This window comes from Electrona antarctica, assembly GCF_951216825.1.
Source record: "Electrona antarctica genome assembly, chromosome: 12".
Classification (NCBI taxonomy): Eukaryota; Metazoa; Chordata; class Actinopteri; order Myctophiformes; family Myctophidae; genus Electrona; species Electrona antarctica.
In genome coordinates this window covers 38,506,776-38,522,481 of record NC_136793.1, presented here as the reverse complement: position 1 = coordinate 38,522,481, position 15,706 = coordinate 38,506,776, and the positions used below count along the sequence as shown (strand labels likewise).

Here is a 15,706-nt window from a genome sequence, read left to right as displayed (position 1 = left end):
AGTTATACTGAGCCACTCCCACAAGTCTGTAACTCTATAGGAAAGAAACTGGGTAAAACTGCACAGCAAATGTTCACTATATGATTGAGACTGAGGTTAAATAATTTGTGTATTAAAATATTAAAATGACTTGGCACATCAGAGGTTGCATTATGCTATTACCTCCATCCATAGGCTAATTGAACATATACACTTTGCTCTTTGATTAATCAAGAAATTGCATGTCATACCATCATAGTACAATGTTCAGAGGTATTAGATATTCACAAATGCAGAGTGCATAGTACACTACATGGTCTAGTTCTTTAGCACCTGCACTAGGGATGTACGATATTGATATAATTGTGGGCTCGGTGCAACAACACAGAGACCAGACTCTGAACACATTTGATGCTAAGGACGGGTATACTCGTCCTATTACATAATTACGCGAGGTGCGGAGGACGAGCATACTCGTCCTAAGGCGTTTAATATCGATACCATTTTTGGAAGCGCTCCGGTTGCTAGACACGGTTACCATGGCCTCGTCTGCGTGACCCAAACACATTAGCTTCTGTATTAGCCACGGCCTTGCACGCTCTGTTGCACATTGACATGCACGGGATTGCACGCTTGAGATTACTTTAAAATAATTTGCAGCTTTCAAAATGTATAACTTAAAGCACCCAATGCATTGTCAATGGCCATGGCCAATTAAGCACTCCGACACCTTGATCTATGAACCATGGTTCATAGATCATAAGTACGCAACGTATCACCGCCACAAATTGACCATACAGCATGATCTAAAATGCACTTCCGCATACATCATACGTCCATTACTTGGATTCATAAACATTGCTGGGACTGTCTGCGAGAGAGGGAGAGAAGAGAGAGACGAGTGTCCACTGTTTTGCTTGTGCATAGTTTACAAGGAAGGACGGACTAGAGCCCTGTGCGTGAGTGTTTTATTAATCCCACTCCCGTTGGATTTCTGACCACTCTCAACCGGCGCCCACTCCGGCAATGAGTTTTGTCCGCCCGCCCGCAACAATAAGTCCCATTTAGTCCCACACCATCCCACAATTGTATCGTTTAGTCCCTTTAAACCAGCAATATTTCCATTGAGATTGAAATACTGCTGCCGTTGCTGGGAAAACAAACTGCTCTGTGTCGGCAAAACACACTTCTCACAGACAGTCACTTTGATTAGGCCTACTAATGATTGACAGGTGGTAATCAGCGGCTGCGCTTCCGTTCTGTGCCTGCGGGGTGCGCTCAGGTGCCTGAAGACGTTTCTTAGACTCTATAGAGAGTGAGGGCAGTATTATGCGTGTCTTAAGTACCAGGTCTTATGACTTAACTTAAGACCTGGAGGTGTGGTCAATGCTGTTTGGCCACTCAGAATAGCCAAATGGCATTGATCACGCCTCCAGGTCTTAAGTTAAGTAATAAGACCTGGTACTTAAGACACGCATAATACTGCCCTGAGACTCCACCTACAGTGTGTTGTCCAGCAAAGTAGGGGAAATTACGTTCTCCTCAGACATATTCATATCTTGCAAAAGTGTATAAGCTCTGTATAATTGTGGGATTTTGCGGGTTTTATCTTGACCGCCTGTTCCTGCCCGCAGGTATTTAAATTTAAAAACCTGCTCCCGATGCAGGAGGTTCCCAGTTCAAACCCGGGCTCCCCCAGAGTTAGTGACCAAGTGTCCTTGAGCCAGACTCTGAACCCCTAATTGCTCCCGATGTGCAGGTTCATGCCTTGCATGGTTTCCTCCGCCATCGATGGAATGGGTGAATGTGCTTTGGATAAAAGCGCTATATAAATGCACAATATACCATTTCTTTACTCCTCTACAATTACAGCATTTGACAGCTCTAGTTTATTCTCACTTTGCAGATTTTATTAATACAAAACATCAATACTACTTTATTCGCAAAAGATCTACAATGTGACGGGTCATGAGCATCAATCTGCTATTTTGGAAAAAGCTTGACAATCTTTGGAAAATGTGAGTACTTTCACTTAGGCACTAAAGTATATTGTGATGCTTTTGTACATCCCCTCCCCCCCCCCCCCTTCCCACACACACACCCCCCTAGCACCAAGTCTACACACTCACAATCTCACATACAACAGTCAGAGGCGTGAGTGACTAATTCCCGTACCAGTTGCCGTGGGCTCCCCCGCGCCCACCCGTCTCCCCGCTCCTCTGGCCGCGACCACACGACACTGTATCAAATATGAATGACTTATTTTTGGCCCACAATTCTTATATGAGACGATTTAAGATGACCCCATGTTATTCTCCATCCATAGAGAAAAACTTGAGCGATGGCGCTATACTAATAGTAAAACGCTTTACAAACACATCAACAAGCACTGGACCTATATCTATATTATTATTATCTATATTATTTAGCGCTTGTTGTGCCGCTTCACAACAAACAGCTTGAATGTAGTATTTTTGAGTGGTGCAACCACTCTTATAGACAGCTATGTGTGTGGCTGGGTCCCTGGGTCTGTCCCTGTGTCCCTGGCTGTGTCGGAGCACGAAAATTGCGTTTGTTCACCACCAAGCGTCACTGTTGCACAGCCTAACACACAGACACACAGGCCAGGGAGGAGGGCTTGTACAGTACAGCACAAGTACAGTACAACACCACTCACTTCAGACTGGTCTGATTTTTATTTAAAAATGTTCCAACTTGTTGACGCTTTTGAAAGCTTCCCCAGAAAACACTGATAGAATCTGCACCCTTCATCACAAGATATTGGTGCTGAAAATATATTTGGCAACCTAAACGTTCAGTACTTGACATCGGTATTGGCACTGAAAACAGGTTTTTCAGTTAATTTCTCGCTCCTTTCTAACAAGTCTACTGTCCTTGGGGGATATTACAAGTGAGGACAGCTGACCAAAAGAGAGAGAAAGATAATCCATCAAGCAATGCTTTCCTAAATCCTACTCCAACCTCAATTATTCCTGTGCCAGCTGTGCTGATTAGCTTAAGTCACAGAGCCAGTCATCTTGTGAGTGTGTGGCTCATGCAACCAGCTTCATTCACAAACTGCAGTAGATGCTGTAGAATGCTTTCATTCATATTAATATTTTACATTGTGTGTGTGTGTGTGTGTGTGTGTGTGTGTGTGTGTGTGTGTGTGTGTGTGTGTGTGTGTGTGTATGCCCATATAGATATTGTATTGTATAGTTAATTCCTCTCCTCCTTAAATTACTGTATGGTTGAAACACAGAACTTCCATGATGGAAAAGCTAAGTCTCTTTCAACCAAGCCAGGACTTAAAACATTGGCGTAGATATGGACATGTATGGTTCACATATCCCAGAGCAGCTTTCGCCTGTTTCACACTTGGTTGCGTCAGTGTCGCACACGCACACTGACAATAGCAGATCTACAGTACAGTACAAGCTCAAGAAAAATAAGTATAAATCAGGCATCGGTCTCCATACTAATTTGAAGTCACATGTTTAAGGTGTGAGGGCCAAATTAGGGTCATATCACCTGCTGTTGATCAGAGGAGGTGTTAGGGTTTAGACGTTGCATCCATCCAAAACGGAGCGCGCGCGCGAGAGAGAGGCCAGATAATCCTTCTCAGAGAATCACTTGTGCCTAGCTTAGTCTAGACAAAAATTAGGGAGAGGGGTTTAATTAAAATGTTCTTTTGGTCATTAAAGCCCCCAAAACTACAATGGCAACTGCCTCAGACACACAAGGTGAGAAGTGAGAACTCCTTAAACAAGGTCACTTGAAGTTGAAACACAGATTGATTAAGAACCAAGCTGGCGCAGAAGTCGCAGAAGGCAGTGGTAACAGCGAGATGAGTAGATGTGAGCAATTTAGAGGAGTGTTTTTAATTGACCCTTTAAACTGTTTACCCACTCGGCCACTCCACAGTAAATGGATATCTCTCCAATGCTATTCAAACGGACTGCACTGCTGCACAGAGGGCACACTGTTGGACCACACACGGCGCACAGAAGGACGCGTGACACGCGTGCATGTGTCTACTTTCACATGCTTTTTTTCTCACACTCACTCGCACCCTCTCTTACTTTGCCTGTCTGTCTAACCCCCCCCCCCCCCCCCCCTCCACACACACACACACACACACACACACACACACACACACACACACACACACACACACACACACACACACACACACACACACACACACACACACACACACACACACACACACACACACACACACACACACACACACACACACACACACACACACACACACACACACACACACACACACACACACATTTGGAGCTGGGAATCTGGCTCCGTAGATAATACGGCCATTAGCCATGGCTGGTGAAAAGCTCTCCTTAAAAGCTGCCAGAACTGCCTTATGCCAACTCTTATTCCAAGAAAAGACAAAAGAGCACAGCAAAATAAATGCTGGGTCAAAGTCTTTGTATTTTTTTTGCCAATCTGATGACAGGCAATGGTCATGCCTTGTTCAACAGTCATCGTCATTTATTTAACTCACGGCCATGTATGGAGCACCCCCAACCCCCCCACCCATCATTGCCCCCGACCTTCCTCGCTATTGTCCAACCCAGCCTCCCACAATATCTCCATAATGTTCATACATTTAGCCTGTACCTCATCAGTTTTTTATATAGTGTGTGTGGATTTGTCACCTCATTTTTATTAAGTGGTGCAACCACTTCATTAAGTAGCTTTGTGTGTGCCTGGCTGGCTGGCTGGCTGTGTCTGAGCATGGAAATAGCATTTGGTTGGTTTTCAAAACCAAGTGTCACTATTGTGCAGCCTAACACACATACATATTTACTGTATATATGATGATTTCAGGTGTATCAGTACAGTACAGTACTAGGGGGACCCCCACACGGTAACTCTGTCATTTCTCGACCGTTTCTGACGCGGGGCGGCTTGCCGGAACCACCCCCCTGGCCGCGTTCCTGGGGGTCTGGATGTTCCGGGGACCTCCACACGGTAACTCTGTTATTTCTCGACCGGTTCGGACGCGTGGCAGCTCGCCAGAACCGGGGCGGCACCCTGGCCGCATTTTCACGGCTGTTCTGAGGCCAAATCTGTCTGTGACAGACTAGTTGTGTGAACAGTTACAGTATCATTTGAGTTTCCACTGCAGTGGACCTGGAATCAGGAGGAGGACACTCCCTCAAGAAAATTGAAGAAATTACAGTGATGTCAATGTCAGCATGACAGCATATCACTAATTACATCAGGACTATGGCTACACAGGTCAACAGTAATGGCAGGTAGGATGAATTTTCCACAGCTATTTATGAAAGGCGGAGACGACTTTCTTTCTTTACCGGTGTATGAGACAGTATGCGACTGCGACATGTAACATTAAGCTAAGTAGGGATGTCCCAATCCAATCACCCAAAATGTTTTCAAATCTAACATGCTCGTTCAGGAACTGTACATGTTTGTGAGTTGGTGATAGAATCAGGTGCATTTCTCCCTCGCTGCTGCAAGTTGTGGGTAATGTCTTTGTATTATAGGCCTACTAGAACAAGAAACAAAACTGTGACCTATACAATTAGGTAATGGCAATCCGGCTTCCCATCATGCACCTGTAACCCAACATGCATTGTACTCAAGGGGGCAGGCAGACTTTCCAACGTTGAAGCTCTGGGTCCTAGTGGTAGGAGGAGGGACTACAGGCGGACCCGTGGATTCATGACCGGGAAACCCCGTGCAGCTGGGCTTTAACGTTGAGCGCTCGGTTGCCCTACGTCACTCAGGACCTCAAAGTTGAGGTCCTGGGAGGGACTTCCGGCAGTCTTCCGGGTGCTTCAAAACGCCACTGAGCAACTTCCACTGACATGAATAGCTGGGGGGGCGGAGCTTCGCGCCAGTTCAGTCTCTATTATATATATACTCTATGATTGTACTGCATGGACGCGTGTGTCACATGATCGGGCGTAGCCAATCAGAAGAAGGAATTTGCGGCGCGATGGAAATGCTTTTGGTACTACTGTTCTATTATAGAATAGAAAAGCCCTAATTGAGGCAAATTAGGCAGCCCTGTATTGTCATCACAGAACTATATTGTTGCCAGAGAGGTGGATCCTACATCATTGCCATACATCATTGCCATATAGACCCTTATTGTAATGTGTACACACATTATCTAGCCCTGGATCAAGACTATCATATATGTATTTTATCGAGTCTGACTTTTGCTTTTGTATCTATGATAGTAAAGTACATGTGCTAACCCTGTAGCCACGGATGCTAACTTGACATTCGGAACCTGTGTGCACTTTATTAGGGGGCTATCCCCTCCAACATCTGGCTTTTGGAAATTACTTCATATGGCAGCCAAGTCTATGGACTTTTTAAATGTTTGTTTTGAGTACTAAATGTGAAGTCATGTGGCAGCCAGGTCTACAAACTTTTAATGTTTGTTTAGAGTAGAATGTTTGTTTGAGTGAGGCGCCCCTCACTTCACACAAGTGTGATTTTTCAATAGATGATTCTGCCTGTGATTCTTTGGGAAGTTCCCTGTATTCCTCAGTTGGTGGTAGTGGCGGCGTGCATCAGGTGGAAACCTAGAGACCAAGACTATCATAAACCAGTTGGTGGTAGTGGCGGCGTGCATCAGGTGGAAACCTAGAGACCAAGACTATCATAAACCAGTTGGTGGTAGTGGCGGCGTGCATCAGGTGGAAACCTACAGACCAAGACTATCATAAACCAGTTGGTGGTAGTGGCGGCGTGCATCAGGCGGAAACCTAGAGACCAAGACTATCATAAACCAGTTGGTGGTAGTGGCGGCGTGCATCAGGTGGAAACCTAGAGACCAAGACTATCATAAACCAGTTGGTGGTAGTGGCGGCGTGCATCAGGTGGAAACCTAGAGACCAAGACTATCATAAACCAGTTGGTGGTAGTGGCGGCGTGCATCAGGTGGAAACCTAGAGACCAAGACTATCATAAATACAAAAGCAAAAGCCAGACTCAATAAAATACATCTATGATAGTCTCCATCCAAGGCTAATATGTATCTATGTATAGCCTACTGTATGCTGTAGTAAATGTAATTTTGCTACCCTACATTGTCTTTACCAGTGGTTCTCAAACATTTTAATTTCAAAGACCCCCTTAACTCTTGGGAGTTACATACCTAGAATGGTCCATTTGGAACCCCCTCAAAGAACCCTGAGGGTCTGTGGACCCCACTTTGAGAACCACTGGTCTATAGAAACCCGAAAGGTGTCTTACGGTGTGGGGGGAGAAGGGCGGTCTGGTGGGAGATGGGGTAGGGGCTGATGATACAATGAACACCTCATCCGTTCCCAGGTCCAGATCTGCCAGACCACTGGACGAGAGCTCGAGCTCGGCATTCTGGGAAGTGTCAGCACTGGCATTGACTGAGAACACAGAGGCAAAGACAGAGAAGTTGTAAGTATGTCAATACGTCATAGTGCTCTAAATTTAAACAATCTCATGTATGTATGTAGTGAAGAAAAAAGGGAGAACAAGGAAAAAGTCCAACATTTATATCTGGAACGTGTACTAAATTGAACAAAATGCACTTTTACGGTAACCTGACTCCGCCAGATGGGGCAGCAGACAGGTTACCTTTACGGGTCCATTTGCTTCCATTTGTACACTCTCATGTCACGAGTTGTATTTGGGAACCCCCTCAAGGAACCCTGGCACTCCCCTGACCCAGCGGTTTTAACAGGTGGTCTGTGGACCACTGGTGATCAGTGAAGGTATTGAATGTGGTCCCTCACCATACATTTAGTAATGTAGGAAAGTGAAGATATTTTATTCTATTCCACGGAACAGTGCAGTGCACTACAATTTTGTGCACTGTTCTGGGGAAGTGAATATATATAGTGCTAAAATGACCTGGTGGCTTATGAGGATGCGTCAATGTAAATTACTGGGAAGTCTGAGGTCAAGAAATTCCACAGAAAAAGGGAGTTAGAATCTCAAGAAGGGGAGTGTAACAGCTTGCCTGATTGAGTCATCATTATTAGTTAGGGCAACCAGACTATTGTGATTGTAACACTTAGTTAGGGAAACCAGACTATTGTGATTGTAACACTTTATTTTTCTTTCTAGAGTAACCGTAAACTTTGGTTTGCTACTCCTCACACAGTTTTGGTGGCACGCACTTGAGCCATATGTCAAATCGACCGGCTTCATCGGGAATCGTGTGCTTGTATTTTGCTAAGAGAAATGTTGTACAGTTTAATTGATATTAATTTATTCGTGCATTACATTTCCCCATGGACATGAATGGGAAAATGCGAAAACTCACATTCAAGTATTTTTTCCTCAGAGACCGTAAGCGCTATAGTTACATAACTTGGAGGGGAGGTTCATAATAATTACTAAAATGAATTAACTTAAACAGCCCACTTTACATTTTGGCGTATAACTCTTGAACCGTAGGTCGCAAAATTCTCTTTTCCCTGGATTAATTGGGTCATGACGCATCTCCCCATATAGGACACACTCATTCAGGATAGATTTTCCACCATTTAGAATTTTCTTCAAAACACACTTTTGGATCCTGAACCTACAGATTGCGTCCAGATCTCATGACCTCCGGAGTATCCGATTAAAACAAAAAATGTCTGAATTTTTATAGTCCGTATCGTTCGGCTGTAATCGGCTTCCGAAGTTAGTGGGAGGGGCCTATTTTACAAAAACGCCACAAATGTCCAATCCAGCCCAAATTTGAATCACATGTCGCGGGTGATGGCATCAACACAAAAGCAATTCCATTATCATCCCCAGGGGGTGCCGCAAATGCAAAAACTGTAACCATTTGTTGCAGAAAAAATATTTTTGGGGGATAAATCCCCTCTAAATTACTATTATTATATATATAATATGCTATTATTAATAGCAACATTTGTGGGAGGGGCCTATGTAAACGATTGCAGCAACCACACTTTGCAACTTTTCAAAATTGCGACTTTTCTAGTTAGGAAATGTGCCCATATAATCACATGTGTTTGCTCTATCAGTATTATCAGTTAACATGAGTTTAATGGAAGGTTGGATAAAGTAAGAGAATGGAATAAGGGTAACCATGGGATAGGAATAGATCAGTAGTTAAAAAATAAAATAAAAAAAGGCTCTGGACCACTCGTATATTTCAGTGAAATAATGTCTGGGTTTGATATAATTTGTTGCATGCAATTAATGAAATCAAGCCTTTTGTGGTCCCTCGTTCACAATCAGTTGATTGTGTCCCATGATTTTCCATGCATACTTAAAATTTCCGAGTATACAGACCATCAAATATTGTTATGCAACCAATATGTAGGCCTATACTGAAAACATGCTGGAATGCTTCAACCAAAAGCCATTCTAATACCATCAAATAAATCATAGTTGGTTTGCGGTTCACTGTGACCAGTGTGCTATCATGATTGTGTTGCACTTCCATGTAATGCTTTTTTCAATGTGAAATGTTATATCTGTGCTATATGGGATAGTATGCACTGCTTATGTCAGGGTTCCCTAATTCATTTTCCTCAAGGGCCATATTTTGACTAGGGTACCAGGCTGGGGGCCGAGTCCCCACGCGCGAGGTCGAGGTCTGGCTTGCTGTGAGTGAGACGGATTCCTGTATTGCACTTGATGGCTCAATTGATTGTGAATTTATTAAATTCAAAGCTTTCCAGCTCAGTGGTGCAGAGAAATCCACACAATTTTCTAATTTATGGAATTTCTTAGATTTTTCTTTTATTTATTCATGAACTTCATTACTTAATTCACAAATGATTGAATTTGTTGTTAATTCAGGATTATTATTATTTTTGCTATTTTTGGGAATGTTTTTAAATAATATGAATTAAACAAATGAAGAAACAAAAAATAAAGGGACCCATAAAAATGTGTCTGTGACCCACAAATGGGTCCAGACCCACCATTTGGGAAACAGTGCTGTACACAGAGCAGGGACTGTACTCTACCCCAGGCTGCTTTGTGGGTTAAATGCCACAACCCACTAATGTTGTGCAGAGAGAGAGAGAGACTCTGTGGAAGGAATTGTAGTGAATGACACCGTCAACAGAATCTGGAGGAATTTGTCCATTGGAAGACCTGATCCGTTTCTTATAGTCTACAAGGAAGGGCACCAGGTTTAGTACCTTGAAGTAGTAAAGCTGAGACCATTTAGAAGAGAAAGGTGTGCCGAGATGTGCTCCAGGGCCAGGAGCCACTTTTCCATTTCTCGTCCACTGTCTCTGAGCACAGAACCTTTTCTATTGCTAGTGCAACTGTTGCTGAACACTTCAACCTCAAACTCTCCATGTAATCAATAAAAAACTTCTGACAATAAATCAGCATGCCGGCAATGGGAGATACATATAAAACGTGGTTAGAGTGATTAGGTAATGGCTAACAATCTGCTTACTTGGTCTCTTAGTTTTAAGACTTATAGCTCCGTTGAGGCAAGCCAAGCCTAATCGCCCAGGTCAAACCACGTTGGCCATTTGGTGGTCGGTATTTGGGGGCAGCCAAAGTGACTATGCTGTATGTTCTACAGTGAGTTGGGTCCCCCTTACTCGTAGAAAGCACCATCAGCGATTACCCATCTCTTCATAGCTTGAGTTGTAGGAAGTTGTTTTAAATATGACACTGCTAAATGTCTACAATGTGAAAGGGGAATGGATTAAGTAATGGATTAAGTACGGGCTGTACACTTTGTGCTGTTTTCTGTCCAATTCTATCTGTCAGCGTACAGTGGCTACGGAACCATGCAGAATTGGCTCCAGGTCTTCTCGCACAATCCAGACTATTTGTAGGATGCCAAAATCGTGTAGCATTGAGTTTTGTTTTCTGTGCCGTGTGGGTGGGTGGGCACGCACGCACGCACGCATGCACACATGCACACACGCACACACACACTCTCTCTGATTCTGGTAGGGCCACCCTGCCTGAAATACTCATTAGTGTGTGTGTGTGTAGACACACACACACACATCAGTCAGTGTGTCGAGGGAACAGTAAGGTTCTATAATGAGGCTCTAATGAGTTGATGGTTCTTGATATCATCACTGGCTGCACCAATCGCTCCGACCTTTCACACAGGCATTGACCATAATATTACGGAGGGCTTAACGAAGCCCTTTTTCCAATTTCAAATTCTTGATTAATAATTAATTTATCGACTTACATGGGAAAATGCGAAAACTCTTTTTCTCTCAGAAACCGAAACACTTGGAGGGGAGGTTCATAATAATTATTACAATGAATGTAATCAATTATTACATCAGTTGGCCTCATGGTGGCGCTATAAAAGCCCACTTTACATTTTCCTTATAACTCTGTCTGGAACCGTAGGCCGTAAAATCTAAATGTCACTTTCCCTGGATTCCTTGGGTCTTATTTAAATAAGTGGGAGGGGCGTACATTTCCCATGGCGTCTGTGCCATCGAGCCAACCACATTTGCCCAGTGCCCCACACTATAGAGAGTATGCACATGCATGATTTTCCCATCTGGACACGCCCGCCCTCATCTAGACTGAGTGGCAAAACATTGAGCAGCATGGAGTGTTGGAGTTTGGAAGCGCTCGTTGGAAATCACTCAACCGTCCTGTTTCTAAATGTCACATAATGCAGGAGGCAGCAAAATGTTGTGTTATTGAAAACAAGCACTTCCAAACTCTGATACTTAGAAAAATAATCAAATGCAGGGCATTTCTTGGCAGAAAGTAGCTCATAACGTTTCTGTGGTGGATTTTTATGAAACAAAAACTTTGCAGATAGAGGATAATTCAAGCTTTTCATACTGCTGCAATGTTGGTGAGTTTAACATTGTTTAATGCAATCAGACAGGACTTTTCTGTTTGGATGTATGGGCTGTCAAGGCCAGAAAGTATTTTTTTGCCACTCAGTGGGCGTTCCCGCATAACTTCCAGGTACGATGATGTCATGTGCATACCCTCTATTGCACCTATCACAGGGGTGACTTGACATTGTAATTGGCTAGCTAAATCAGTGGGAGGGGTGTACATTTCCCAAGGCGTCTGTGCCATAGAGCCAACCACACTTGTCCAGTGCCCCACAATTGCACCTTTCCTGTACTACTTGCGGGTCCATGTGTTTGGTTCTACATACCAACAGTCCTACAGTCCGAGACCCTACCCCAAACCCTAACCTAACCCTAACCACACGCTGACGGCACGGTAATATTTAACCTGCCACGGGTTAGTTTTAACCTGTAGCACATGTTAGTTTTAGTCGGGAGTGACGGTGTTGTCGGACTAATGACTGTAGCAGTCCAGACTGATTACACCTCAAAATACATACATCAATAATAGGATCTATTACATCGCTGTACCCACACTGTACAACATTTGGCGTTCATATATTTGAACGGGTAAGGACAAGTAGGTGTAATGCATTAACTGCGGCCCAACTAGCACAGTAGGTTCAGTTAAGGGACACTGCCCACTATTACCCCTCATGTGAGGAATTTGACAGCGTGGACTAAGGCTGCACAATATATCGTTATCGAGGTATGAACATGCGCAATATTCAGTATCGCAAAAAGGCAACGGTATCGCGATATTTCGATATATCAATTTATCATCGATATATTGTCCACATCTAAAGCCAGCAACATCCCATCTATGCTAGTTTTTATTGTCGCTACACTTGGAATATCAAATAACAAGTGTAGGAACCCAATATAACTTAAAATGAAGAGATATTGACTTGTTATTATGCAGTTTTTTTTAATAATGTTTAGTTTTCAATGTTGCAACACTTAATCTGACAGGCAACACACTTATCAGATATAGCCACGTATTCACTTAGATATGTAACCATACAATATTCTATTTTGTAAAGGCCTGAATATACTATGTATCATATCCACACTAATTGTAAATTCCCCTGCCCCCTTGATGCTATGGTCTTCTTTACAGACGATTAGTACAGTTGGGTGCCACCGATATTGTCCCTTATCATTTGACCCATTTAGGCCTGACCTCAACATTTTAAAAAGTCACGTAGCGCGCCACTCGGTGGCGCTATGAGCTATTTTTCAATAGCTAAATTATAACATAATGTTTAAAACACCAAAAGGGGTTCCCGCCCAAAATGGGTTAACTGTCCTTTTGCGCAGATCACGCAAACCTCAGCAAAAAGAAAAGGACAATATCGACTGTATGTGTGTCCTGCCTCTCTCTAGGTCGTCCTCAGACGAGCCCTCCATCGTCGCTTCCAGTCATCCTGGTTCTCCATACATCTGGCCAGCTCGTTGGTGCTTTGCGCTCCTGCGTCTACGAGTACATCCACATATGTTAATGTGGGGCGTCCTCTGGATCGATTCCCATGTGTTGGTTCCCACAGCACTACTTGTGCAGTCTACCTGTACTTTTTAAACAATTGTATCTTATCTACTTTTTCTTCAGTCAACTATTTCAATGAGACTTGACATTCTTCAGTGGATGATCTGCTGGCTCCAACACGAGATACATGAGGATTTTTCAGAACCACAGGAATCACAGTGAGTGACAGGTGGGGATATTTCACTTTCAACATATTTTGGGTCATTTTAATGTCTACTCAGGCTTTTGTGAGCACCACAGACAGTTTAAGTTGCTTGATTCAGTATTTAGATATTTGATATTTTATCAGACACACCCCCTTCCAATACTAGCAAGACGCCCGAGGTCGCTTGCACGCATCCGCCTGGGTGACAGCAGACTGCTGGGCGTGCGCTGGCGCTTTGGCATGGGGGTAAGATCTTCATTTCCGGGCCTGTTGAGAACTCTAGTTTACGCCGGCTGCTGGAGCGTGGCTGCACTAATAACTTTAAGGCAGGCCCATCTAGAGTTTAAATGGACAGGTATCAGTCAAAAGGGAGACATCGAAGAGGAAGGATGGATGGGGAAGGATCAACATATGGAATGTCGGCTCCATATATGGAGATCTAAGGGTTTGAGGTCAGATGTAGAGTTGCTGGCCAATATTGATGACATCACGGATTTCCATATATGGGCTTAATATTGATGACATCAGGGATCTCCACCCCTGATGATGTCACGTAATGTCACGTGCTATTGTAAGCTATTGTAACCATTTTAAGCATGTCAGATTAATTGAAAACACTCGTCCTTGGTTCTGGTGACTGATATTGGCCTTGTAATGCGTGAGGGGGCCGTGTTCTTTCAATTACTTTTTTGAGTGGTGTAAACCACTCCTACAACTGGCTTTGTTAGTCTGTGCAGAAAAAATTAGCATGGTTGCTATGTTCACCCGGGTGTGATTTCAAGTCAGACATGATTTCATTACGTCAGACAGGCTATATAAGACCTTACACCACTCAGTTCACATGGGTGTGATTTTTAAATGTATTTTTAGTGGTGCCCACCACTCTACATTTGACTGTGTGTATTTGTCTGTTCCTGTGTATGTATGTTGTATGTAAACACGGTTAATTGGAATGGCATACCTGTGCCAATGCAGGTGCTCTCCAAGTTGGAGGTTTTATTTTGCATGAATTAATATTCAGAAAGTAAGCAATGACGGTGTGCTTCATGTACTAGGTGAAAAATGTTATCCCCTCATGGAAGACCTGGCAACCCCACTGTCAAACCCTGCAACAGAGCAGGAGCGCAGTTTCATGATGGTGAGCTGCAACGGGCTGCTTGGATCTGCAGGGGAAACTCTGTTGTACGCACCAGAAGACATGTGACATTATTCTCGAATGTGGGTTTCTGCAGAACATTGCACAGGATAGCGTCCAGGGAGCCGTTGGATGTTCCGATCCAGCCAGAGAGCTGTGGCCAGCACAGCCCCGTCTGGGGCTCTGAGAGCTGTGGCCAGCACAGCCCCTGGGGCTCTGAGAGCTGTGGCCAGCACAGCCCCGTCTGGGGCTCTGAGAGCTGTGGCCAGCACAGCCCCGTCTGGGGCTCTGAGAGCTGTGGCCAGCACAGCCCCGTCTGGGGCTCTGAGAGCTGTGGCCAGCACAGCCCTGCCTGGGGCTCTGAGAGCTGTGGCCAGCACAGCCCCGTCTGGGGCTCTGAGAGCTGTGGCCAGCACAGCCCTGCCTGGGGCTCTGGGAGCTGTGGCCAGCACAGCCCCGTCTGGGGCTCTGAGAGCTGTGGCCAGCACAGCCCCGCCTGGGGCTCTACGAAGAAGACAGGCTCTCATTCATCGCTTCAAAGATTTGGCAAGTAGGCTACTCAATACTGAAATGTCAGATATTTTTATGTGATGCAAGTTTCAGGTTTTCTTTTATCACTTTTTAAAGTGTTGATGGCAAGAAGTGAGCATTTCTTTTTTGCTTTACTGTATCTACACACCACTGTTGACCGCATCAGTGATTTGTTATCCAAGACCACATTCTTCTGCATTCCTTCCTTCCATTTGTATTAGTTGGTGTGATTGGATTTATTTGCAATGTTAAAATATCTATCCCCACTTTGGAGACATTTCTCTTATTGTTTGTATTCCGCTTCTCCATGTCATAAACTCAAGGGGCGAGGTCTCCTAACCAAAAATATTTTTGGCTGTGATATTTAAATAACGATAATTTCCAGCCACCACATTTATCAATGCCAAACCATTCTTACACTGATTGACGAGATATAACCATTTCATAAATCATGTATGAACACTTGTAGTGAGATGATATCTGTGGTTGGATTTGTGCTGGTTTATGATTAGATTGATAAATGACGGCCAATCCTTGTGTTT

At 44.0% G+C, this 15,706-nt stretch overlaps 1 protein-coding gene across 2 annotated transcripts in view; it reads right to left on the bottom strand.

The window, feature by feature from the left end:
* LOC306934497 (uncharacterized protein) overlaps nucleotides 1–15,706 on the bottom strand; it is a 35,133-nt gene that overhangs the window by 2,731 nt on the left and 16,696 nt on the right. For both annotated transcript variants that reach the window (XM_079517078.1, XM_079517077.1), the window contains exon 5: nucleotides 7,246–7,394. In XM_079517078.1, coding sequence (XP_079373204.1) covers nucleotides 7,246–7,394 — 149 coding nt within the window. The remainder of the gene's footprint in view (nucleotides 1–7,245; nucleotides 7,395–15,706) is intronic.